At 41.5% G+C, this 27,853-nt stretch overlaps 1 protein-coding gene across 1 annotated transcript; it reads right to left on the bottom strand.

Moving 5' to 3' along the window:
• Window positions 1–23,080: 23,080 nt before the first annotated feature.
• On the bottom strand, window positions 23,081–24,844 carry LOC115576769 (NLR family CARD domain-containing protein 3-like; the record flags this gene model as incomplete). The annotated part of the gene is made up of 1 exon (XM_030409331.1): window positions 23,081–24,844. A coding segment is annotated over one exon (1,764 nt), but the record flags the coding sequence as incomplete, so codon positions are not given.
• Between the last annotated feature and the right edge of the window lie 3,009 nt (window positions 24,845–27,853).

Genomic DNA, 27,853 nt, shown 5'->3' with positions numbered 1-27,853 from the left:
GCGCCGTCATCCACGGGGGACGCTACCAACGGGGTTAGGAAAAAATACAAATAATAACAATTATTATTTTTTACCAGTGCTATTACTACTATTGTTTCAAAATATTATATAAGCCCACAGCAACATAACTTCATAGCAAGTAATGGACATGCCTTTTTTCTGGGTTCCTGGCCTCTGTGAAGGGGGAGGGGGTTGAGAGGCGAGCTGACCCCAAGAGAGATTTATTGATACTGTAGCAGAATCCTAATGTCCCAAAGACTCAAACCATCCCAGGGAAGGAAACAAAGGAAATAAGAGGAAGAAAAACATGAAGAAGATGGAGGTACAGTAACATCAATGTGAAGAATTAAATGAAATTAATAGTTTAATACATCACAGTAACTATTGTTGGAGCAGAGTGATAACCTGCTAGCTTACTTTGGACGATGGTAGCATTGTTTCATAATCAGTAAATAGCTGAGTAGACGTAAGTTAAAGTTACTTCACTTAAATTCATCAGGGACATTTGGATAGTTAACGTTAGGCCTGTTCAGGTGTTGTTTTAACCTGTTGGCTGTGTTTTCCTGCTTGTATATCAGTTAAAATGCGATAAGTTTTCAACCCCATTTATAAGTAACAGGGTCGTTGTAAGCCTTTGGTTTATTGTGTCACAGTTTACATCAGTGTTAATGTGTAGTTAAAGTGTATTACTGTTAATATCCATACCTTAGCTTTCCCATATCGTTCATACGCTATTTATATAAATCTAACTGCACTTCTCTGCTTTTAGCACTCTGATTAGTCAGAATTTCATTACAATAGCAATAAAATTGAATGAATCTTATCATATTTTCAATATTAGTCTATATTAGTCTTATGTATAGCACACACCAATTAAAATGTAACATTCAGTGGTCACGTATACTTCTCTTCTTTCTTCAGATGCACTTTTAAAATATTTCACCTCCAGTTCAGTGAAACAGCATCAGGTGCTTCTGTCCCTCTACCTCAGCACAGCAGTCACTTGTTCGTGTTCACTGTTTTTATTTTGTATGTTAACAGAATATTATTTAACACGTTTGTGCAACACCTTATTTATATTGTATATATTATATCACGTGTTTCTTTCTTCAGTTTTTATTTGGTGTGATAGTTTTGACTTAAAAGAAATAAAATCTTGAATACAAATGTGTAGTTTCTGAGTGAGTGTGTGAAAACTGATTGTGAGATTGACTGCGATGCAAGAGGGCGCCAGCACTCCAATGGCTTGTTTTACATGTTTTTAAAGAGCACCTGAATGAGTCATCAGGCAGAAGAATGAAACAGATCGAGAGACCATACAAAACAAAAATTGCTACCTTGGTTTGTTCACTTCTGACTTCAGTTTTTTTCACAGTGATGGTCGAGGGAACAGGTCTGTGCGGCTCAGCTCCTCTGAAGAGAAAATGTGATAAGCCTGTTGTTATTATGATTGTTTTTGTTGTTCAGGGCCCTCCTCCCAGTCAGGCCATCCTCCTCTCGTGATTAAGGAGAGAGGACAGCTGGTTTGGCCTTTGGTCTGCCTTTTGTGTAGAAGGAGTGAGGAGTGAAACAGTTTATCAACCGCTAAATTACGTTTTTTATTTGCTTATGGTTTGAAGTCAACCCGGAGGATATTTCTGTTTATGTAAATAAATTCGAAACCTTTTTTGTTGAAACTAGAAACATCTCCGTGAGCGCTTATTATTTAGTGAGTCGTAGACCTCCTCCTCAGAAACTACTCTGACGATTTTTGAACTTTTTTTGTACGCAAAAATAGCCATGACAAAGTCGGACAGTTAATGTTTGATTTGTAGAAAACATGTAAAAAAGTTCATAAATCCCGTTGAATTTCACAATTTGAACGGCTGCTATCTGTTAAATAAAACTTTAATTAATTAGACCAACATCTGTGTCACAGTGCAGATTTACCTTCACTTGACCTTTTAAACAACATGTCCAAACAGCTCATCTGTCATTTTACATCCAACCTTGTAAAGTCTCAGTGTTTATATGTAAACAGTGTTCATCAGCTATAAACACATGGAGCTGTGCTGCTGATCCACATGAGCTCCTCCTCAAACACAAAGTTACATGTTAGTGTTTGTGACTGTGATTCAGTTCAGGTCCAGTTTGAATTAAGTGTGTTTGAGGACGAGTTAACAAGAAGATTAAACTGATCTCAGTTCATTTAGAGACAGAAACTTGAGTTCAGACGGTGGACGGTTGGATTTTTCTGTTTATAATGAAAAAAGGAGTCAAAATAATTCCTTTCCTGACATTTAGTGAGTTGATGTTGTTGACTTATTAGACTCAGTAGTGAACTGGCTGCTTTTACATCTCCAGCTGAAGCTACAGGCTGTCAGACTGTCACCTCTGAGCTACAGAGTGCTGTTAGGAGACAGGACGGACACACAGAGACGTCTTTGACAGGACGTCAACACTGTTGTTCTTCACTCTGCTCAGAATGTTAGCTTGTTAGCTGAATGTTAGCTGGTTAGCTGAATGTTAGCTGGTTAGTTGAATGTTAGCTTGTTAGCTGAATGTTATTGTAAAGTTAAATCATATCTTACCTTTAAAGGACTGAAAGCAGCAGTTGAGAGCAAACACAGTCCGTCCTCAGCTGCTGACGGTCTCTCAGGTGTGCTTCATCACAGGAGGAGGAGCCCAGGTGAGCTCTCACACTCTGTGTACACGCCCTGATGCCTGCTGGGTCCTAGTGCTCAACCCTGTGTGCTGCCTTCCCCTCCACATCAATAACAGTCCTGACTGTTGTGAAACACATCAGACCTCAGATCAGACTGAACTCACCTTCTTATCATACTGTCATCATTCAAAGCAGCCATCTTGGCTCAAAGACCAGGCAGTTTCCCAGCTGATGTTTGGGTGTGAAAGCAGTGCAGGCAGTGGTGGTTCTAGACAGATTTGACTAGGGGGCCCAGTGTTTAATCAGAGGGGCATGTTAAAAAACGAAACAATTGATATTTTAACATTCAACACTAAAATTTTTCTTTACATTATAATCAAGCAAAAAGTTTATTTTGTGCATAAAGAGTGCATCAGTTGAAACAATGAGGTAGGGCTGTCAAAAATGGATTTACTTGTGTATGCATGAATTTTTGTATTTGTTTATTTCTTAACATTATAGTCACATATCAATGACACAACATAGAATTAATGGCAGAAGGCTCCATTTTGTGGACACACTGTACTATTGATTGAATATGAAATCACTGTTTTTTATTTACTGGGGCAAAAAAAGGCTGCAGTGTCCTTTCGTCGTTTCATGATGACTACTAGAAGAAGAAACACAACGTAGAGGCAAACATCTTATTTCACAAGTAACCATCCCTCCCTACTTAACACAGCACTATTGATTACTCAATAAATGTATTATTTATAGAAATGCAACAGCCAAGACTGATAAAGTTACATGATTAATGTCACAATATTGTGTAGAACTAGCTAGGATACTGACATTCAGATATTTGCTTCTGCTTCGATGAGTTTGCTTCGATATTCAAACATAGCGAGACCAGACATTTACAAACTTGATTTCCTTATTGGAGTAAGGAAGAAAAGAAATACGGTTACGTGCAAAAAATCACTTTACGTCGTAATCGTAATAACTTTATCAATTTATTTCATTTTCTTGTAATTAATCAGTCAGCTCAGGGGGGCCAAGGACATTTTTACAGGGGCACTGGCCCCTGTAGGCCCCCGTGCAGAACCACCACTGAGTACAGGCCTTAAAGTAACTTCATATCACTGCTTTACCTTCAGATAACAGCTTCAAAACCACTGTGATGCTACACTGACTTATAACAGGCTGAACCCTCTGGGACTTTAAACAGTCTGTAAGGGAAATTGTCCTTGTTGAAGTTTGAGAGTTACTGATTCTCTGGAGAGTTTCAGACCGGCTGTGATGAATCAGAACTCTTTCAGACCTGCAGCACAGAGAGAAGAACCACAGAGTGTCTGGACTTCTATACAACAGAACACTGGTTACATACTTTATGACAGTTGTTCACAAAACAATGATCCTGTGACGTTTGTGTTGATGGTGTCTTCCAGCGGTCCTGTCGTCCTCTCTTCCTTCCTGTTAACACCTCAGGTGAAGAGGATCTCCTCTCACATCCTGATATGTTCTGATCCGTACACTGATACCTGAATCCAAAATCGTTTCACTCCCACAAGATGCTAAAGTTTTATTTTCATCACAAATCTTCGAATTAATCAATAATATTGGGACTTTATTTTGACATGATTTTAAACAGCGACCTGCCTTCTTTTTAGTGTGCTTGAATTTAAAGACTTTTGGCTAAAGAGTTCAAGATGTGAATCTCTGATTTTAGCACTGAACAAATTATGCTGAAATGAAAACTTTACAATTATGAATGATTATCAACAGAACTCTGCCTCACACGCTCAAAAGCATTAATGGGGAATTTTGGGTTAAATTTGTCTTTCAATAATAATGAATGATTATCAGGTATAATTATTAGTTATGATAAACAACAAGATCCAATTTTCATTAGATCACGGGGTGAAGACTGGAGAAATCTGGGGATTCAGTCCAGAGTCCATTTTGAAATCCACAATGAACGACTTCATCTGCTTCAACACTGCTGTAAATCTTTCAATCTGCTCTCAATTCCTGTGATGTGATGTCGTCGTCTTATCGTCCTTTATTGGTCTCATTCCTTTATTCATCCCTTTATTTGCATCACTTTTTTCTTCATTTATTGATTTTTCTGTGATTTCGCCCGTTTTATCTCTTTTATTCCTTTTGCTTTTAATAACACATATTGACTGTGTTTGCTTTGACCACTCAGTGTTTATTCTGTAATGTTCTTGATTTGCTTGAATGTCAGAGCACTTTGTAATCTCTGTGTTTAAAGCTGCTGTATAAATAAAGTTTATCATAGTAAAAATCATATATCTGTGTGAAGCCTCAGCTTTAAGTATTTCTCCGTACCTTCTGAGTTTTCTCTGGCTCTTTATTCAGCATTATTCTGCTGGAGTTGGAGGACGTTGCCGCCCTCTGCTGGTGAAAAGAAACCACAGCTGTTGTGTATCCAGTGAGCTCATATCACACTGTTCAGTCTGTATATATCTCAGTCTGTTACATTTCACTGCACAGATTTCACTGTTTGTCATCCTGGAATCAAATGAGGGAAATGTTCAGTGGTGTTCTGAGGCGGCACAATCACTGACATCTTTTAAATCAGCAGGAAGTCCTTTATTAATGCTGCCACCACGCTGCTTTATTTCAACATGTCTCGTCTGTTTTATTATCATCCACATTTCTTTTTATTTATTGTATTATTTATACATGTCTGCTATTATCGGCCTCAACTCTGACATTTTTTAATCACATTTCAACCCCATAAAACCTATTTTAACTGTGAAAACTGCAGAATAAAGTTTATTCTTCTTCTTCTTCTTCTTATTATTATTATTATTATTATTATTATTACACAGATAGAACTCAACTAAAGATGCAATTAACCGTCTCAAACAAATGGACGTCAGTGATGAGTCATGTTTACACACATTAATATGTAACTGTGATGTTTTGATGCCTTCCATGTTATTATTGGATTTTTTGTCTATTGATTCATTAGTTGTTTTGCTAATTGTGTGTTTTTGTTGTTATTTGTAGTTTGTTGCATTTTCCCAAATGATGTCATGTGAATAGTTTGAGTGTGTTTGTGTGATGGAGGGGAGGTCTGTGGTTCTTCACCTCTCCTGACACATCTGTTATGTTTCAATCATCTCATCTGATCTCATGTGTGCTGATCCAATAACAAATCAATACATTCATGTTGAAGAAACAGGTTTGCTGAAGTTGTGCTGTTGTACTGATACTTTAACTGTGTGGCAGCTCTTTATTTACTGTAGCAAAGGATTGTGGGTATTTCTACCCCTGTTTATTCTTAACAAACAGATGTGGGCCTGAATAAGTTTGTCCCTTTTTTCTTTTGTGGACATCAGGTTTAAAATCAGCTGAACTACCCAGGGATTGAACCCACAACCTCCAGACTTCACAGCATCACTTCACCATCCTGAGCTGATGAATCAGTCTTAAATGAATCACTTTCTTTGAGCATTTCACTTCTTTTGACCACAAAATAATTGTGTGAAAACCTCGAGGATTTGGACTCAGAACTTTAACAGTGGAAGCGACGTCATCAGATACTCGTCCTTCCTTTCTCACTGGTTCTGACTCCAGGCTTGAACCGACGACCTCAGAACTTCACAGAACTTCTTCAGCTCACTGAGCCGTCGAATCGGCAGCTTGTTGGTTCTGTGTGGACTATTTGGTCTCCGGCTCTTCGGTCCGTCGCCTGCTGTTGGACTTTAAAACTGGTCTGTAACAAGTGGAGCCACCGGGTCAGACAGAGAAAGACTTTTCTCACAGCTGTTTAGTTTCATGGACGAGATTCAAATCCAACAAACGTCCTGAAAATACAGCCGGACTTCAACAGCCACAAAACACTGAGAGAAACACAATGATTGTCATTAAAATGTGTTTTCTTCTCATATAATAATCACACAGAAATGAACAGATGTTGTGCAGTTTATCACGTCACTACGGACATAATTACATGTGTTAACCAACACCATCAAACTTTTGGTTTCATCATTAGAAACACATGAAACAAGTCAGAGTGTTTCAGGTGGAGTGTCGAGTACATTTGATCATATTTTACTGTCCATTCACAACTTTGTTCACAATGATTCTTTACAATTAAAGCTACAGACGAGTCAATGTTTTCTGTTTCTTACATTTCACTAATAGTTCTGGATTTTATTGGAACAAGAGCCAGAATTCAAAACAACACATGACAGAAAGTACAAGTCAACGCAATTTACACAATTTAATGGAAGAAGTTTAAAATGTAAATGAAGAATCTTTTCAATCAGTTTGAATCATTTTGTACAAAGTTGACTGATGAATTTATGACAAGAAGCTGAAAGATTGATGTGACTGTGATCCTGTACAGACTCAACTGTTCAGCACTGACAATGTTTCTGTGACAGGAGGAGACTCTGCACACTAAACACCACACAGATGCACTGAGGAGGAACCAGAACTGGACCTGAAGAACCCAAATCCAGGATAAAGAGGTTCAGTGAATGTGGTGTTGAAGGTGTGGAGGTGGATCAGTGAGTCAGAGGAGACTCTGTAGAAGGACAGAGTGCCAGCAGGACAGTCCACATACACTGCTAGTCTACCAGAGGAGGAGTAGGAGGAGGAGGAGGAGGAGGAAATGTCTGTTTCTCTGTTATTGTGCCAGACAGAGTAACGACCATCATCAAAGCACCTCAGACTCCAGGACTGATCATTCAGTCCAAACACACAGTCTTTAATGTCTCCTTTCCTTCTGATTCTTCTGTAACTCACTGATATAGAAACATCTCCTCTCCACTCGACCTCCCAGTAACAGCGACCAGTCAGACCAGTTCTACACAGCAGCTGAGGCCACCAGGACTCAAACCTCTCTGGATGATCAGGATATGACTGAACCTCCTCCACAAGTGTCATCATCCTGTTGTTGTCAGACAGTTTGATCTCTCTGCTGACTGTGTTTGTGTCGACTGTGAGCTCACAGGAATCTGATGGAGAGAAAAAGACACAACACAGCTGCAGTTATTAATGTGTCATCAGTGTGATGATGACATCACAGATGTTAATGAGTGATGTCACAGTGTTTTCATGAATGAAAGTAAAAAGACACTCACATCTCCACGGACCTGGTGTCAACCATCGGACTCCAGCAGGCTCCACCCTGAAAGGAGGAGGGGGGTCAGAGCAGCACATCCTCTTTCAGCATGCAAACATGGACATGACATGACTCTCATACACAGAAACACAATCTGTCCATCAGGCTGCTTCTCCCTGTTCTCCCTGAACCTCTTCACCTCTGCCACTCTCCTCACACACTGAGATTGAGCCACAGGATGTTGGTGTGTGTGAAAGAGGACCACAACATCTGAGAACACACACAAACCTCCTGTTGGATTTATCACTTCATCTTTATTTTATTGGATGTTGTTGCTGTTTCCTGTGGGCGACCTTACGCTTGCTGTTTGATCCAATGTCAACTTGTGCTCATGTTTGTATATTACAGGACTTTTGTATTTGGACGTCAGAACTTTTGAGGTCCGATTCCTGTTTGAAGCTTGGAGGGCTTTTCTGAATCTCACCTGCACAGTCTGCTTTTTGTTCTTGCTGTGTTTCTGCTGCTTTGTTTTACTGAGCAAAGACACAAATACAATTTATACGTAATAAATCAATCAGAAAACATTGGACGTTAGTTCCCGACCTCTGCCACAAAACCAAGTGACAGAGACTCCCAGACTGTTTCCCTCCAGAACCTCACAAGTGTCACTGAACCTGTTTGTGATAGAAACAGTTTCATGGTTTCATGTGTTGACATGTTCATGTTACTATAGTTTGGTGCTGGATTGATATCTGATGTATATTACAGCAGTAATAGTTACTGTGAGGAGAACTTCATGTCATGTTTGATGCCATTAAAAGCAGAAACAATGACAGAAAATGTCTCTTAGTCTGAAATCTGCTGTGGTGAACATGATGTGTCCAGATGTGACCAGAGGAACATCTGACTATGAAGCCAGGAATCTGTCTTTCTTTCTGTCTGTCTGTGGTTCACTTGTCTCCAGACATGTTAGCTAACGTTGGCTAGCTAGCTAAAAGTTCAAATGAAGCAGGACTCGCGTGACTAACGGCTGTTAGCTATCGTTGGCGGCCTTTAGCGCGCTAGCTAACGGTCGCTAACGTTAGCTATGTTATCCGCCTTTAGCCAGCTAGCTATCCTTAGCAACCGTTTGCTAGTGCGCAAAGGGCCGCCAACGTTAGCTAGCTAGCTAACATGAGTCACATGAGTCCTTCTTCATTTGAACTTTTAGCTAGCTAGCTGACGTTCGCGTTAGCTAATGAAGCAGGACTCAAGCGTAGGGTTGCCACCTTGGATTTGTGGGAAAAAGGGACACTTGACCATATGTTGCAGCGGGGGGGTCAACATGTCAGCATGCGGACAGACACACAGTAATTTAATCATGTGTTAATACATTTATTCATAAAGACAATAACAACCAATTTGTTGTATTAACACAACTGGAAAAATGTATGTTTTGCAATCTGATCCCAATCACTATGAACTCATCGGATGAGGATGTGCACACACACGCACACACAGAGAATGATCTACCAGAGGATGATCTGAGCAGCTGTTCCATTCACACTTAAAATGTTTTTTGTCTTTTCAATGTAATTTTCAATCTATAAAATCAAACTCTGCCTTTTTTTTGCCAAGATTCTCTCAAGTTTTACTCTTTCAAATAATCAACCATCCACAGAACTTTTCAGTACGCTATTTTTCTACTTCTTCTTCTTCTCATCATCATTATCATTAATTATTAATAATAATAATAATAATAATATTGTTTAAAGTGAGCCTCTTATCGTTTAACAGAAAAGTACATCATACAAACAGCAACTTTTGCATTCTTGTCAGTCTGATGGCGAGTTATCACCTTTCTGTCATCACTAACATGCTGTTAATAATCATAGAAGCTCTGAGGCTTTACATTTGTTCTATGTTATAATACATGATTTCAGCATTGAGCTACAATCAGGCTACATTCATGATTTTGTACAGTCAAACTAACCAAAAACTTATTATTGATCATTATAAAGTTTCAGGGCGTTCCTGTAACCATGGTAACTGACGGTGCCAGAGGGGAGGGACGCTGAATGAAGCCGTTTACACAGATACACTGCAGACAAAGTCCAGACTATAGTTGTTATTTCACACATGTTGCACACAACAGGAGACTCTCCGTGTCAGACGAGTTCTCACGTGTTGACTAAACTCAATTGATAACGTAGCAGCGCGATGAGTCCTTGAACTGGGCCCTCATTAAATTAGGGAATAATAAAATAAATACAAATAAAAAAATTGTAAATAAGCCTATTTGTGGGAAAAAAATATGTAATATTTTAGTTACATGAAAGCATTTTATTTGTTTTCTTCCTAACTGTCCTTGAAAAGTGGTCAGGAACCCCCCCTACAACACTACAATGGCTCGGCCACTTATCAAAATTTGATGTTACGTGTAACGTAACCTAACAGGCCAGCTCTAATGTTAACGTCCATTAGCTTGTATAAAAACTTGACACAACACGTTATCTTTGACAGAAACAGTTGAGTTTGGTAGCTCCATCAGAGAGGATGAGACAGAGAGGAGAGAGCTCCAGCTGCAGTCAGGTGACAGAGAGAGTGATGCGGGAGGGACAGAGTCAGGCTGCCGGTGAGAGAGAGAGACAGCGTTTCCACGGAGTCTTAAAGTCTGAAATTTGACAATCTCAATTTCAGGCCTTAAAAAGTCTTAAATACGTCCATATTTTGCATATAGGTCTTAAATTACATTTAGTTAGGTCTTAAATATGTACGTTCATTCACCGCTTCCGTCATCGCCTTTTTTGTTTGGAGGAAATGTGTTGGTGAGATTGACAGTCGGCTCCGTGTGTTTTTCTTGTCTGAAGTATCAGGAACGTAAGTGGCATTTTGCCAAAGGCGCAGTCTGAATTTATCGGCGCACACTTCGCCATTTCCGGAAAGGCTTCGACAGCAGAATCTAACAGAGGACCCCCAAATTGAACACACTTGGTGTGAAAGCGCAGGTGTCACTCAAAATCAGAAAAACACCAGTTAGCTTCTTAAAGTCTCCAGCGAAGTCACGTAATCACACACTTCTGTACGCCTTTGTCACCAGTTCCCGGTCCAAGTTCATCTAGTTCTGCTCGACCTGATTCGACCACTGTGTGTGTGTGTGTGTGTGTGCGTGTGTGCGTGCTGTAACGTGGTCGGTGCAGGGGAAGGTTATGGTCCTCTTTCAGTGGCGGTAGCTCCGGTTAGCTCAAACGACACGGCAGGCAACATGTGGGATTTCCGCACATACTTTTATTCCACTGTACTTACAGACCATACCAAGCCAGGTCGCTACGGCACTAGTTATCATACGCATACATGCCTTGACACACATAGGCCGAGGAACCTACACCTATACATCACAATATAAAATAAAATAAAAGGGTGGTCGTCACTCCGCTGGCAGCATTGCTACTGCTGACGCATGGTGGAGCGGAAGCACATCAACTCTTCTTCTAGGTACAGGTTACATTATCCACTTAACAAAAGGAGGCGCCACCTAGTGGCGCTACATTCAATAACTCCGACTGTTACAGTGCGCGCGCGCGAGGGTTATTATAGTTAACTAAAATTTAATTCCTAGATAAAAACTGAAACTACTTAAATCACTTGTTAAACTAATTAAAACTAAACTGAAATTTAAAAAAACTGAAAAACTAAATTAAAATAGAAACTAATACAAATTTTAAAACTATAATAACCCTGACACACACAAACACACACACACACACACACACTCCATTCTTCATTGTTGTTTGAGTTGCTCTGTGAATGGCAATAAATGTAGTTTTTTTTTTAAAGCAATTCTGGGATGGCATTTTTCCTTACTTTTTTGTACTTCGTATAGGTTTTAAATTAAGTTCAAAATGGTCTTAAAAAGTCTTGAATTTGACTTGTTCAAACCTACAGAGAGAGACAGTCACAGTGGAGCGGGAGGGGCCCACTGCCCTGTCGGAGAGTCTGAGCAGGATGGATCAGAGACTGATCACACATTTAATTTCAGCCAGAGCAGAAGAAGAGCAGAGGAGAGGAAGAGGAGAGAAAGAGCAAGTGAAAAGGAGAGATTTGGGCGTGGGGGGCCCATCTTAGATTATTTCGTCCCGGGCCCAGGCATGACTGTCAGCTGGCCTGATCCATGTGTCTTTGATGGGAACCTTTCTAGACTACAGAACGAAGGAAACCAAATTAAGGTTTTACATTTTCCCCCCAAAAACGGGACAAATTGTGTCCTGGGAGAGATTTATGTTTTCCCGGAACAGCTGATGAAAAAAGAGAACAATTCTGGGAAAAACGGGACAGGTGGCAACTCTACTCGAGTGACTAACGGCCGTTAGCTAGCTAGCTACTTCAGAACCCCTCACACATTTTCCACACTTTGAGACACCAAAAATGAGCGCAGGTGTATTTTGCTTATTTTTGTTTAAATGTTATGTGTTCACAACTTGTTTGGAGTTCTGTTGTGGTAAATTCGGTGGGCAAGATTTTCCAGAAATTCCATCACTCTTTGCAGCTGTGAAGACCTTCATTTCAGATAAGGTCACAGAGAGCTCAGGCTATGAAGGTGAAAGTGAATATGAGGCCAGTGTTGCTCTACAATCACCACCTCCTTAACCCACATCTCCCAAACCAACATCAGTAAGTACTTTTTTGTAATGATCAATTAAAAACATAAAACATTCTGTCACTGGTGATTTTCTTTGTTTTTATTCCTGTGTTTCTTTCCTTCTTACAATTAATTAGGTGCAACTAGGGAATGAGACTCCACCGGAGTGTCTGCTCATTGTTGGGAGGCTGCAAAAGCACAACCCACAGTGAAAGGAAAGGCCCGCACCCTTCTGCTGGGCCTGTTCAGCACTGATGTCCTACTGAAGTCCAACCTGACGGGAGGGGTCAACAAGGTCGGTCCATCTGCAGAGAGACGCAGCCTCTGGACCCCAAGAAGCTTAAAGCTTTACTCAGTAACACAGTAAAAGAATGTTTAATGGAATAATATATTTTGTTTAAGTTATTGTAAATGGTAAAGGGTAACAAACCTCGGGTTATTCACCACCTGTGTCTACAGACACCAGCGATACAACCCAGATGTGCATTTTTATTTGGATGACGTTTGCAGATATGACTGTAAAAGAGGAGCTGTTAACATTACTGTTCATGAAAGAACACACGTGGGGAGAGAACATTTTTCAGTCATTCAAAGACTTTCAGGAGAAAACCAGCAGCAGCTCCTGGTGTGTAAACTGTGCAGTATTGACGGCTGTTTGTCACCTATGTGCATTACTGCTGTCAATGTTTATGTGCAGCACCAAGGGTTACATTACTCTCTCAATATCAGTTATGCATTGTGTTATATAAAGTATACTCAGTGTATGTGTAAATAAAGAGATGTTTAGTATTTTTTATGTAGGTAGGTCATTTCGACCTGGTCATTTTGAAAGTAGCTCACAAGCTAAAACAGTGTGTGCCCCCTGCTCTGCTCTGGATTTTTTTTTTTTGTATCGGTATCGGCCTTAAAAATCCTGTATCGGTCGGGCCTTAATCCTCAATGATCTTTTATTCTGAAAGTCCTTCCAATAATAAAGTGAACTGAACAAGACTAAAGAGGAAAATGTAAAAGCAATGTTTTATTCTTTTAATAAAATGCTGGACATGTAAAAAAGAAACATCTGGGTTTTTTAATGGGTTATGAAAATAGTTGTTAGTTGCAGCTCTATAACTTGTGACAACAAACACTACTCTGTGTTGTGTTGGTAGGGAGTGAGTCTCTCTGGTATGTGACAGAGCTACGAGCACGTTGCTGCAGTCACAGTAAAGTGCTGCTGTTATTACTGTAGTCGGCCATAAAGTGTGTGGATAGACTCAGTTAGTGACTGAAACCATGTGTTGTTTGCTGCCACAGAAGATAAATTAAAAGTCCATTCATGCAACGTTGTCAAGCCATCTTCCTGCATTCAACACTTCCTATACATCTTTCAAAATGAAGGTCCTGCCTTATGTAGTTATTTGAAAGCTTTTATTTTGAAGCAGCAAAATCAGGAAACATTGGATTTCCACCAGCTGCACTTTAACAGACTCCAGAACAGCTGAGAGTGAAACTGAGTCAGCAGCTATGAGCCAGGCTGAAGTAAATTACAACAGCATTAAACCAGAGGTCCACCAACTACTGTAGAGAGCTGCAGCTCTGCACAGGTCACATATCATGTTAATCAATGGAGCAGATGATTGATCACAGAATGTCTTCTTTTGTCATTTGATTTAGCTGGTGGTGCAAAACACTGAAACGTTCCTGCCCCTGCAGGCTGTTATAATGATAACTACCCAAACGCAGCAGCGGTTCACCAATTCTGTGAATTGAGAGTGAAGCTGCTCCGCCTTGATTACAAACTGACGTGTAATTCACACAGAAAGCCGACGCTGCGGCTCCTATAGAGGCGTGACCTACACATCATGATGATGACGTCTGTGTGTTTTCAAGGTGTTTCCCTGTTTTCATTCTGTCAATCTAAACCCACGAATAGTTTATAATCATATAGATGCTGTTATAATGTGTAGTGATTTAGAGCGAAAAACGTAACTTTGTCACTTTCAAGGATGTTTGGTGGTTCAGGATCTCAATTACTTAAGTAAATAATTTCCTCCAGTAAACTGGACGCTGTCTGGCTCACTAACGGGGACGGAGGCTGTTTTCTGGGGGACAATTCACTGAAGTCTCAGTCGGGAGACTCCGTTACAGAGATTTATTTTTCAATACAAACACTTGGTGAGTTAAAGTCTGGACGGGAGGACAGGCAGAAGGACAAACGCTTCACGTGTATCTGCTGTATTTTCTTCCTCAGCTTTTGTTTGGTCCTGTAACATTGGCTTGTGGGACTATACGCCAATATGGCGCTGCTCTGCTGGCGACATGGAGGAGGGTTCTCGCTGCTTCCCTTTTGTTCGTTTGTTTGTTATGGCGTCCTTTCAGTCTTTCTTTTATGTTTTTCACATGTGGGCCAAGTGCGCAAATTCGCTGGACATGACTCGTGATGGGAACTATAAGTTGCGCGTGTGTAAAAGGAACTGGAGGAGAACGCAACTAGTGTTGACATGGCTAATTCTATCGGGCCAAGTCGTTTGGTGTTATGCTGAGAAGTCCATCAACGGCGGCCTGCTGAAGTACAGCTGGGCAGAGCTGCTGGGACGGCAGGACAGCAGAGTGCTACCGTCGCCTGACCTGCAGTATGAAGTGAGAGCTACGACGACACCCTGGACCGGGCACCAAGCAGGGCTGGAAAGCCAGGGAACAGAGGAGGAGAGGCGGCATTAGACATCGCATCCGAGGAGCTACCAAGCTACCGCTACCACCTATGCTTCTCTGCAACCCCCATTCTCTGAAAAATAAGCTGGACGATTTGTGTCAACAGGTGGGAGCCTGCTACGAATATCGTGAGTCCGGTCTACTGGCTTTTACGGAAACGTGGTTTGGCGAAGATGGGAAGGATATCTACATTCAAATTGAGGGTTTTTCACATATTCGCAAACTCAGGCAAGACACGGGGGGGAGGGGAGGGGTGTGTATGTACATCAAGGATAGTTGGTGTTGTAACTTTGCAGTAAGAGACAAAATTTGTAATCCCAATCTCGAGCTGCTGTGTGTTTCCCTGCGGCCACATTACCTCCCAAGGGAATTTACTAACTCGTGTTGTAGAGCTGCACGATATATATCGTTTGCGCATCGCCATCGCAATGTATGTATGTGCAATAGTCACATCACAGAGCCTGCAATGTAGGACGCAAATGAATTCATCTAATTTCAAAGGAACCTGACACAGACTCTGCATGCAGACTCTGCATGCGCAGCGATCCACCAATCACATTAGTTCTTAATCAGTGTGCCGAAGCAGACCAGCCCCTGCACATGGAGTGAGTCGCTGGTGACAACATTGAAAAATGAGCAAGGAACAAGAGAACATCGGGAAAACAAAGACTTTGTGCCAAAAAGAAAAGCAACGTCAGTTATTTGGAGTTATTTCGGCTACAAGAAGGATGATATTGACCAAACACATGTTCTGTGCCACAACGAGAGATAACACAACTCATTTGTATTTACGTCGGTACCACACAGCAGAGTCCTGCACGGGTCTTTGCAAACCCGCACCTGCCCGTACCCACCATACTTAAAACTGCATCCAACCCGTTTTCTGACAGTAGCACAAATTACATTCTGCACCCGAGCCGTCACGCTATAAATTGATAACGATGCCTGACCCGCACCCGAGGGACGGACGCAAGTTTTAAAAATGAAAGTAAGCTAGCGTGGGGAATGGGAGTTCTGGGAGGGCGCAAACATGCATGAATGAGCTCATATGATTATCATTTTGAAATGCAGGTATATTTTTGTAGATGTGTCGCTAATAATCTCCAGGCGTCCGACCCTGTCGTCCAAAACAAAAAACAGATTTCAGTTGTTAAATAACCTGTTTATCACTCATTGTAGGTTAATCTAATTATGAGGCTAGAATGTTCCATTTTGAGATGGAGAGCTCAAAAGGTTCAAAGTTTTGTTTATCGTCATTTAATTCACAAATGAGAACGAAACATGTACTCAGGTCCCAGCACAATAAAAGCAAACAATGAAAGAAAACAATACGAATCTCTCTAACACACAGACAGAAGCCATACTCATAACACTCAGTGCGTTTACATGCACAGCTTAGTCAGATTACAGCCATAGTTCGACTATGCTGCTCAGTCGGACAACTGCAATTATCCAAGTATACATGCCAGTGAGAAAATCGAATTACTGGCCGTAAGCATGTCATACCCCGGTACGCTAGGTGGCGCTGTACCCATTTCAACTAGTGTTAACGGCGCACCTCCGGCTGACCTCTTGACGTCACCAGCTGCCTCGGCATTCAAGAAAGATGGCGTACGAAGAGCGAGACGAAGCTACATCTTTGTACACTTCGTATATGGTGTACATGATAATTACACAAACTAGGTGCACTCTGGCGCTCTTTCTTGCGGTGATTTCGGAGGAAAGCCGCCGCCGCCACCGCCATCGCCGTCCGTCTACTTCCGGCTCACGGCCCCGGGGAAAAATCTCGCGCCTGCGCAGAACGCAAAATCCGATCCGATACGCTTGAAACGTATACATGCAGGAGTAATGCGACTATCAATCGAATAATCAACGTAGTGTAATTCGACTATGAGAAATCCGATCCGGTCCGATTTTAGTCAGACTAAGGTGTATACATGCATCTTAAAGATCCCATCATAGTCAGACTAATGCAGTAATTCGGTTTTCTTGAGTGTCATGTAAACGCACTGACTGACAATAAGAGTGAGATCAGTGCAGGTTAATTGTCCACAAGATAGCAGCAGTGCAGCATAACATAAAGTGCTATTCAGGTCATCTGATGAAAATTCCTGTATTTTTTCACATCGCAATATATATATCGCAGGGTTCAAAAAAATCGCAATGTACGTTTTTTCCAATATCGTGCAGCCCTAGTGTGTTGTGTATATTCCGCCGAGTGGGAACACTGGCAGAGTGGCTAATACAATCACTGACTGTGTCCATCGCCATCTACAGACTAAACCTGACACCACCGTGTTTATACTTGGAGATTTTTACCACTGCAGCCTTAACAAATCATTGCCTGGATTTCAACAATATGTTAAATGTAGCACGAGAAATAACAACATTCTTGATAAATGCTTTGGCAATATCAAAGATGCCTACACAGCCAGAGCCAGACCTTCCCTGAATAACTCTGATCACAATGCAATCCAGTTGCTCCCCACATATAGGTCAGTTTTCAAGTCCAGTAAACCAGTAACTCAGTCTGTGAAGGTATGGTCCAGTGACAAAATGGAGGAGCTGAAGGGATGCTTTCTTTCCACAGACTGGGACATCTTTTTCAAGGATGTAGACATAGATTGTATCACGGAATCAATCACTGCATACATATCTTTCTGTATAGATTCTGTTATTCCCCTGAAACTGTCAAACGATACCCTAACAACAAACCATACATTACAAAAAGCATTAAGGAATGCATCAACAGAAAGAGAGCAGCCTTTAAATCTGGTGATAAAGCAGGAGTCTGGAAGGAACTGTGGGACTCTATCAGACAAATGACCAACATGGACCCAAAAAAGAAGCCCCTGCTTGCCCAGAACAAAGTGGCAAGGGCAAACGAACTGAATGATTTTATATGCGTTTTAATACAGATAATGTTAATGAATGTGCGGCAGTGTTAGATAATGTCATTTGTAACGTGAACCGGGACAGAATTGTGTTAGAACCACACACTGTAACAAAGATGTTTAAAAGCATACAGACTAACAAAGCAACAGGCCCGGACAATCTGTCGGCCTTCCTTCTTAAAACTTTTGCTGAAGAACTCTCTCCAGTATGGCATAAACTGTTTCAGCTGTCTATAGACACGCACACCGTACCAAATCTTTGGAAACAGACAGATTGACAGATCATAATTCCAGTACCCAAAAAGGCACGTCCCCAGGAGGACAATGACTACCGACCGGTGGCCATTAATTCAAATGTTTTCAAGTCATTAGAGAGGTTTATGATTGAGGTACTCCATACAGAAGTGGAACCTATGCTCTACAAACACTAATTTGCCTACACTAAAAACCGAAGCACAAGTGATACCATATCAACAGTAATGCACTACACACTTAAACACTTAGAAAGTCCTAATGCATATGCCAGACTGCTTTTTGTTGATTTCAGTTCAGCATTTAATCTGATTCAGCCAGACCTCCTTCTCAGGAAACTAGTGGAGTTAAAAGTGAACCCTTTCTTAATCAGGTGGTATCACTCATTGCTGTCTAACAGGCCACAACAGGTGAAATTTAACTCGGCTCTGTCAGATCCAGCACTCTGCAGCACTGGCACCCCCCAGGGGCGCGTCAGCTCACCTTTCCTATTTACAATATACACTAACGACTGTGTCAGTTCTGAACCGAAATAACCCATAGTAAAATTTTCTGACGATACTGTCATTCTCAGTCTTCTCACTAAAGACACAAACATAAGCGTTCACAGAGCTGGTGTGGACAGGTTTGTTGATGCGATCCACATCAACTTCATATCAATACAAAAAAGACTCTAGAAGTGCTGGTAGATCCCAGATCAGTTGGAGACCAAAGCACTGTGACCATCCACGGTGCTGACATTAAACAGGTGACCTCCTTTAAATATCTAGGAGTTCAAATAGACAGTGACCTGTGCTAGCGCACACATGTGGCAGATGTTTGTGCCAGAACTCATCAGCGCCTCCACTTCTGCGCAGACTTAGAGTGTTTGAGGTCAGTAAAAATATCATGCTAATCTTCTATAGTGCAACAATTGAGTCTATTCTTCGGTATGGTATTACCAGCTGGTTCGGGAACCTAACAGTCAAATCTAAAACCCAGATTTTTAACATAGTTAAGACAGCAGGCAAAATTATGGGAACACCAGCTCCTCTCAACCCGCAGGAGCTCTTTGACCAGGCAACAATAAGTCAGGCTAAGTCTATCCTATCTGACAGCTGCCATCTGTTGTTTCCTGAATATATATTGTTGAATTCAGGCAGGAGGTACAGGGTTTCTCTCTGCAAACACAACAGGTATAAACATTCATTCATTCCCCTCTCAATCAAGCTCATCAATGAAAAACGGTGATCATGATTATAGGAAGTAATGTATCCACATGGCTGAATGTATGGGTATAAATGGAACAACAAATGTATGTTTTTGTAGGACTGAAATGCATGGTCAGGGCTGAATGAAGAAATGGAGTATTTATATATGACTGATTGTAGACTAGGAAGTAATGAACTTTTTAAGGTTAAATGTATGTGGGTATAGAAATGGAACAATGAATGTATATTTTTTAGGATTGAATGCATGGGAAGTGATGAATGGATAAAGGAATGTGTACAGAATGGACTGGATGCATGGATGATTATGTTAGCATGAAGAAGTGGTTGTATGGCATGCAAGGCAGAACAGAATGAATGTTGGATAGCTCTCTTGCACAAGCACATGCAATTTGCACAGTAGCCCTAATGTTTAGTGTATTTTTTATATTTCTGTACTTTTACTGTCTTTTTTATAGGTGACTGGAACTTTGTTGTATGTGGTATGTCTATGTTTTACTGTTGTTACTGATGCAGGAATTTTCCCTATACCCAAGACAAATTTCTCCCTGGGGAGATGAAATAAAATGACTTTGACTTTGGCAATTGTCTTTAATTAGTTGAGTGAAGGACCTCTGTTGTTATCAGACTGTCGGACCGACATGCCCTCGATATGCACAGCTGGCTTATTCATTCACACTGGTTCAGTTCGCCAATAATGCGCCCCTGATACTACCTTCAGAGGCGGATCAACGCCGGAGCGAAATTTCACCCCTCGCTGCCTCTGAGAAATTCACACAGAGGTGAAGAATTGGCAGTGTGCAGTGTGAATGGAGCTACTGACGCAGCTGCAGCAGGACTCTTCATACCTGAGAGTGTCCAGTCTCCAGCCTGGATCCTCCAGTCGAGCAGACAGCTGCTTCACTCCTGAGTCTCCTGGATGATTGTAGCTCAGGTCCAGCTCTCTCAGATGGGAGGGGTTGGAGTCCAGAGCTGAGGCCAGAGAAGTACAGCCTTCCTCTGTGATCAGACAGCCTGACAGCCTGCAGACACACAAAACAACACAAATCGCAGAACAGCTGAGAGTCCTGATAATTATGTGCACATCTGTGTTTAAAGGTTTAACATTTATTATATTCATCATCTCAGTTTTCAATAATCAGCACTAAACATTGATTATAACTGAAGTCAAAGGAAATGCCATTAGTTTTGCAAATATTTGGCCATGAACCAACATATTGTACAGATTAAAATGATTACCTGATGATGGTATCAGATGAAAAGTCAGAGGATCACCAAAGAAATTAAAGTTCATCCTGACGGGAGCATATATTTTAAAATATATATTATAGATTAGGGGTGTCATTGTTTCTTTTTTGTCGTTCTTTGCAGGGGTGGGGCAAAAATCGATTCACATAAGAATCGGGATTCTAACCATCCACAATTCTGAATCGATTCATAAACTTCAAAAATCGATTTTTTATTAATGTTCCCCCATCTCTCTGTGCGCCCCCACTGGCTTCCGTACACAGCATTGCAGCAAGCTTGAGGAAAGAAAGACAAGGAATTTGTCTCCAAAATAAAAGCTTGACATTGCACCCCATTGGAGTTTAGAGCTGGATTCTTAGCGGGGGGCTTTTAATTTGAAAGTAGCGACCGTTCCTAGCTAGCCGCTACAACAACAAGCTAACATTAAAAACAGCTTCAGAGACCGAGGAGACGCTAGTATCTCCTGGATCTCAGCAGCTGTCCAGTTGCTCACCTTGACGTCCGCGAATGAAGTGATGGACTGACAGCTGTGATCAGCTGTTTCCTGTTTTTATAACTCCTCAGCTGTGGGTCGCACAACAGTGCCGGTCATCCACACCTCCGCCCATCTCACGCAATTTCCGGCATAACGACGTCTTGGATTTAAATCGGGATGAAGTTGGATAAAAGTGTACCCTCCGAGGTGGCAAATTGGCGGACCAGGACAGACCCCAAATATACTGGCTTCTGTCTAAATCCACGGACCAAGCCGCAAAAAGGACGGTCAAATTGGCGGCTTGCTGCCCAGTATAAAACTGGCTATTAACTATGCAAACAAGGGCAGCAATGCACTGCAGGCACAATGTCAAACAGAAGTGCACTCAAAGAAGGTGCAGCTCATAACATCCACACACAGTGTAGCCAGCACCTTCCTTCCAAGCAGAGAGACAGCAACTTTCTGAAAACCCATATTCATCTAGTCAAAACACACTCTTTTAGGGCTTGCTTCTCTCATTCTGCAGCAGATTGCGCTATTAAAGTTGTGCTGTTGCGCATTTCATGGAGGAAGTTCTCATTTCTTATATCATAATGTGACCATAGATAGATGTTACCTTTTGTCTTAAGTTTGCCTTTGTGTGATTACATCATTGGAATCAGTCTATTTAAAAATCACATTATCTTATACAAACTGTATTTTTTTGATGCCATAATTTGCCTTAACACACTTGTATCAATTTTTGAATCGAGAAAAAGCTGAATCAAGAATAGGTTGAATCGAGAATCGATTTTGAATCGAATCATGACCCTAAGAATCAGAATCGAATCGAATCGTGAGACACCCAAAGATTCACATCCCTATTACTTTGTGTTAAGTTGTCAGACAATGAACACTATCAGAACATCACTTAGACTGATTGTGCTTGAGATTTATGCCTGTTAAAAGTCATTTTTTGCATGCCACTGTAACAACCGCTTGCTCATGAGGAAAATGTTGGGTCTCTTAAATTGAATTGAATTATATTAGGAGTATGATCATGACCTGCTCCAATTGTAAAGTTGCATGAATGAATGACATAAAATAATGAATCCTTACCTGAGAGTTTCAAGGACACAGTGTGGACTCTTCAGTTCAGCAGAAAGTAGCTTCACTCCTGAGTCCTGCAGGTTGTTGTTACTCAGGTCCAGCTCTCTCAGAGTAGAGGACTGGGAGCTGAGAAGTGAGGACAGCGCTTCACAGCTTCTCTCTGAGAGGTTACAGACACCAAGTCTGGAACGTGAACAGGAAAAAAGACATTTACTTTATCTATAATGTCATTGTAGAACATGTGAACTTTTGTTTTTTTTTTGCTCTGTCGGAGATCTGAAATATCAACAAGACTAAATCTGGATTAAACAGACATTAAACAATAATAAGTAGCATGGTTTCGAAACATAAGAGTTCTGACATGAGAGAGAGAATTGAATTCAAACGTTAAAGAATTAAAAAAAAAAAAATTGAGACAAACTATGAACGATCTGACCTGAGAGTTTCAATTCTACATTGTGGACTCTCTAGTCCAACAGACAGATGATCCACTCCTGAATCCTGCAGGTTGTTGTTACTCAGGTCCAGCTCTCTCAGACTAGAGGACTGGGAGCTGAGAACTGAGGACAGAGCTTCACAGCTTCTCTCTGAGAGGTTACAGCCACTCAGCCTGGAGCGTGAACAGTAACAAAGACATTAGGTGATACAGTATTCATAATATCATTGTAGCACACGTAAACTTGCTTTCTGTTTTACTCTAATATGTCGGAGATATGAAAAATCAACAACACTAAACAGACATGAAACAATAATAAGTAGCATGGTTTCTCTCTGAGAGGTTAGAGACACTATGCCTTGACAAAGAATAATGGAGAAAATTATTTCTATTTGGGTCAATAACAGCACATTTACTGCATTAGGAAGAAACTTCTCCACACTTACAGAGCTTTGTTGGAGGCTTTGACCACTGGCAGCAGCCTCAGAAGAGCCTCCTCTGAAGCAGAGTATTTCTTCAGGTCAAACACATGCAGATCTTTTTCTGATGACAGTAAGATGAAGACCAGAGCTGACCACTGAGCAGGAGACAGTTTTTCTGTGGAGAGACGTCCTGAACTCAGGGACTGTTGGATCTCCTCCACTAGAGAACGATCGTTCAGTTCATTCAGACAGTGGAACAGATTGATGCTTCTCTCTGGAGAAAGATTCTCACTGATCTTCTTCTTCATGTACTGGACTGTTTCCTGATTGGTTTTTGAGCTTCCACCTGTCTGTGTCAGCAGACCTCGGAGGACATTCTGATTGGTCTTCAGTGAAAGACCAAGGAGGAAGCGAAGGAACAAGTCCAAGTGTCCATTTGGACACTGTAAGGCCTTGTCCACAGCACTCTGGTAGAAACGTGTTGGTTTGCCTCCAAAGACGTCAGACCACCAGGATGTTGACTGCTCTTCATCTGACAGTAGATTGACTCCAGAGTTGATGAACGTCAGATGGACATGAAGAGCAGCCAGAAACTCCTGAACACTCAGATGGACAAAGCAGAACACCTTGTCCTGGTACAGTCCTCTCTCCTCTTTAAAGATCTGTGTGAACACTCCTGAGTACACTGAGGCTGCTCTGATATTGATGCTACACTCTGTCAGGTCTGATTCATAGAAGACCAGGTTTCCTTTCTGCAGCTGATTAAAAGCAAGTTTTCCCAGAGACTCAATCATCTTCCTGCTCTCTGGAGTCCAGTGTGGATCTGTCTCAGCTCCTCCATCATACTTGACATTTTTCACTTTGGACTGAACCACCAGGAAGTGGATGTACATCTCAGTCAGGGTCTTGGGCAGCTCTCCTCCCTCTCTGGTTTTCAACACATCCTCCAGAACTGTAGCAGTGATCCAGCAGAAGACTGGGATGTGGCACATGATGTGGAGGCTTCGTGATGTCTTGATGTGGGAGATGATTCTTCTGGCCTGCTCCTCATCTCTGAATCTCTTCCTGAAGTACTCCTCCTTCTGTGGGTCGATAAACCCTCTGACCTCTGTCACCATGTCAACACACTCAGGAGGGATCTGATTGGCTGCTGCAGGTCTTGTGGTTATCCAGAGGTGAGCAGAGGGAAGCAGTTTCCCCCTGATGAGGTTTGTCAGCAGCACATCCACTGAGGTGGACTCTCTAACATCAGTCAGGATGTCAGTTTTGTGGAAGTCCAGAGGAAGTCGATACTCATCCAGACCACCAAAGATGAACACAACCTGGAACTCTTCAAAGCTGCAGATTTCTTTGGTTTCAGTGAAGAAGTGATGAACAAGTTCCACCAAGCTGAACTTTTTCTCTTTCAGCACATTCAGCTCTCTGAAAGTGAATGGAAATGTGAACTGTATGTCCTGGTTGGCTTTGTCTTCAGCCCAGTCCAGAGTGAACTTCTGTGTTAAGACTGTTTTCCCGATGCCAGCCACTCCCTTTGTCATCACTGTTCTGATTTGTTCGTCTCTTCCAGGTGAGGCTTTAAAGATGTCTTCTTGTCTGATTGTTGTTTCTGGTCTGTGTGGTTTCCTGAATGCTGTTTCAATCTGTCTGACCTCATGCTCATCATTGACCTCTGCAGTCCCTCCCTCTGTGATGTAGAGCTCTGTGTAGATCTGATTCAGAAGGGTTGGGTTTCCTGCTTTAGCGATCCCCTCAAACACACACTGGAACTTCTTCTGAAGGTTAGATTTGAGTTTACGCTGACAAACTGCAGCAAGATGTTCTAAATGGACACACAACAAAAAAGTTCATTAAGTTACTTATGAAGAAAATATGACAATTTCCTTCCCCTAAACATTGAATATAAAAAGATTTATCATCATCAGACTTCAGTAAACGTCTCATTGATCCAACATGTTAAATCTTTAGAGAAATCCTCTTACTGCTCTGCAGACAGTCAGCCAGCTCCTCCTGCTTCATTCTCCTCAGGAAGTGAAGTGTGATCTTCAGAAATGCCTCTCTGCTGCTCCTCCTCTGCTCTTCATCCTCACCGTCCAACACCTCCTCATCATCACTTTGACTCTCTATGCATTCTGGGTAATCTGAACTCAGAACCTTTTGGATCTTCTTCAGCTCGTTCTTCACAAAAGTCACAATGTTCTCCTCCAACAGCTGAAACAGAATATTATGTGAATGACAACATTTAACATCAGATCCATGTTGGACAGATTCACCACTGGTCTGTAAAGTGCAGCATGGAGATTATTGTGAACAGACTGGATGTAAAAGTAGTTGTTGTTCATGTACAGACCATAAATATGGAGTCCAGGTGTGTCTGATGCTGCTGGACAGACGGACCTCTGGGAACCTCTGAGCTCTCCTGGTCGACTCTATGGAGAAATCATGAAGAATCAGTCACATTGTGTCTGTCCACTCAGAGACAAACACAAGCTAAAGGTCCTTTGAGTTAAAGTGTTGATTACATCATTGAATCAGATGGTTTCCTCTGACATCAAAGTGTTGGTCGTACTGCTGATCCCACTGTGAATCAACAGTCAGTCAGTTTACAGCTTGTCTGGTTTAGTCCCTCCAGCTCTTGACCCATTTAATACTGTGGACAGCAACACACAACTAACACAAGCTAGCTGGATGCTAACTGTCCAGTGAAAATTGGTGAAGAGTCTCAATAAACTTGATTTATAACTGGAGGTCTGTCTGAGCATCGCAGGGATGGATGACAGAGGACCACGATCAGGATTTTAGAACATCTTGGATATATTTTTAGTTTATTCTATTTTGTTTTATTTTTATCTAAGTCAACTCCTACCTCACGCCGCTACTTGTTGTGTTGTTTAAACACTGATTATCTCCTCTGCTGCAGTGCCAAAATGTTATTTCTCCTACAGGAGATCAATAAAGGTTAATCTTTTCTTATTTTCAACGGTCAGGGACCAAATGCAGATAGAGAGACAGGAAGTTTGAAAACAAAAGCAAGCTTTAATGAAGAAAATTCATCAAAACAGAAAAGGCAAGTGAGAAAGGCAGGCAGAGTAAAGTCCAAAGGGCAAAGCAGTCAGAACAGGTGAAGACTTGCAGGAAATGCAGTAGCAAAACAGAGGCACCAGAGAACAGAGAGGGGAAAACACTGGCTTCATGCTGCGTTCCTTTGAAAGCCAGAGGTCAGTAATCCCGACTTCCAATCAAAAAGTGTCTCAGTGTATCTGATCGGAGAAACATGGACACTCGCTGCAAACAGGTGTTTGAATGGAAAGTCTGTGAACTTCAGATCAACTACAGCTGTTGATTTAACAGTTGAGGAAACTTTAAGAAAAGACAGGAGGAGTTGGCTGCTAACACGTACTGTCAAAGACTGAGACTGAGCTCAGATCAACTGAACCGAAGTGAGAATAAAAGCTACAAACTGTTTTACTGCACGTTTCACAAACAAACACTATATGAAGTCAAACATGATGAAGAGGTTAAAAGTAATTGTTCACTTTGTGCACCGTTGTCCTGCTGTGATGAACTCATGAGACACAGGAAAAGAGCAGGAAAACAAACAAAGGGAGGACATTGAACTTGTGTTGCCTGCGTACAATTCGATTTAGACTTTTTGACAAATGGCCAGGACTGACATGTCTCAACTTCTGTGGTCACATGACTGAAAACCAGGAAATGATGACTTGATGGAGGAACATAGTGGTGTCACAATTATCCTTTGTTAGCAGCTAGCATCTGTTAGCCTGAATAAAATCACTATGTTACACTCAACCAGTCATCAGACAAATGTTACACTGGACTGAAGAGATGAAGACTGGTTCTACTGGGCAGCTTTCACATGTGAGAATATAAATGCACTAAAAAAGAACGATGCTGGAAAAAACAAGTTGTTTAAACACATTTCTCTGAATGAATAACAAAACATGAATCAGTCACATGATAATGTTATTAACAGCTCACGTTTTTACAGCAGGAGGTGGTTGTCCTTTAAAACCAATGAAACGATCTATTGACCGATCACTCTTGAAGGAAACACAACTGGGTCCAGGTCCAGTAGAGGCTGGTCTCCTGTTGGACAGAGAAGAAGACCACCAGAGATGTTAATCCACTTTTTATTCTTCAGAAACAGAAGCAGCTGGAGAAACTAGCAGCAGTTAACAAGAAAAGGATCAAGACAGCAGAGTTCAATAAGACATGAACCTGAATGATTTCAGTCTGTGGATCATGAATTCATTTTGACAGATAACAAACTTTACTGTCAGGAACATCAGACTGAAAACTCTTTGGAGAATCTCCACTTGTTTTGTGGAGCTCAGACTTCTGAAGCTTCATATTATCCTCAGCTGAACTTCATAAAGTACTTTTACACAGAACAAGGACGGTGAATTTTGTCCTCCATCATCACTCTGAGAACATGAAGACCATCAGGACAACTGGTCAGACTGGATTTAATTAGGACAAACATCAACAGAGAGCAACATGACAACAACTTACTGTCTGTCTGAGGAATGTTCTTGTTTGAAATGTATGATCGCATTCTTTGAACGGTCACTCTTGAAGGACACACAGCTGGGCTCAGGTCCAGGTCCAGGTTCAGGTCCAGGTCCAGGTCCAGGTCCTGGTCCAGGTCCAGATCCAGGTTCAGGTCCAGGTCCAGTGGTTTTAGAGGGAGGGCCTCCCTCTCCTCTGTCCTCACACTGATTCATGCTGCTCATCTCACACACACTTTCATCTGGAGAGGAAACACAAATCATTCA

The sequence above is a fragment of the Sparus aurata genome, chromosome 24, assembly GCF_900880675.1.
Source record: "Sparus aurata chromosome 24, fSpaAur1.1, whole genome shotgun sequence".
Taxonomy (NCBI): domain Eukaryota; kingdom Metazoa; phylum Chordata; class Actinopteri; order Spariformes; family Sparidae; genus Sparus; species Sparus aurata.
Note: the sequence above shows the minus strand (reverse complement) of the source record. Positions and strands in the feature narration are given on the sequence as shown.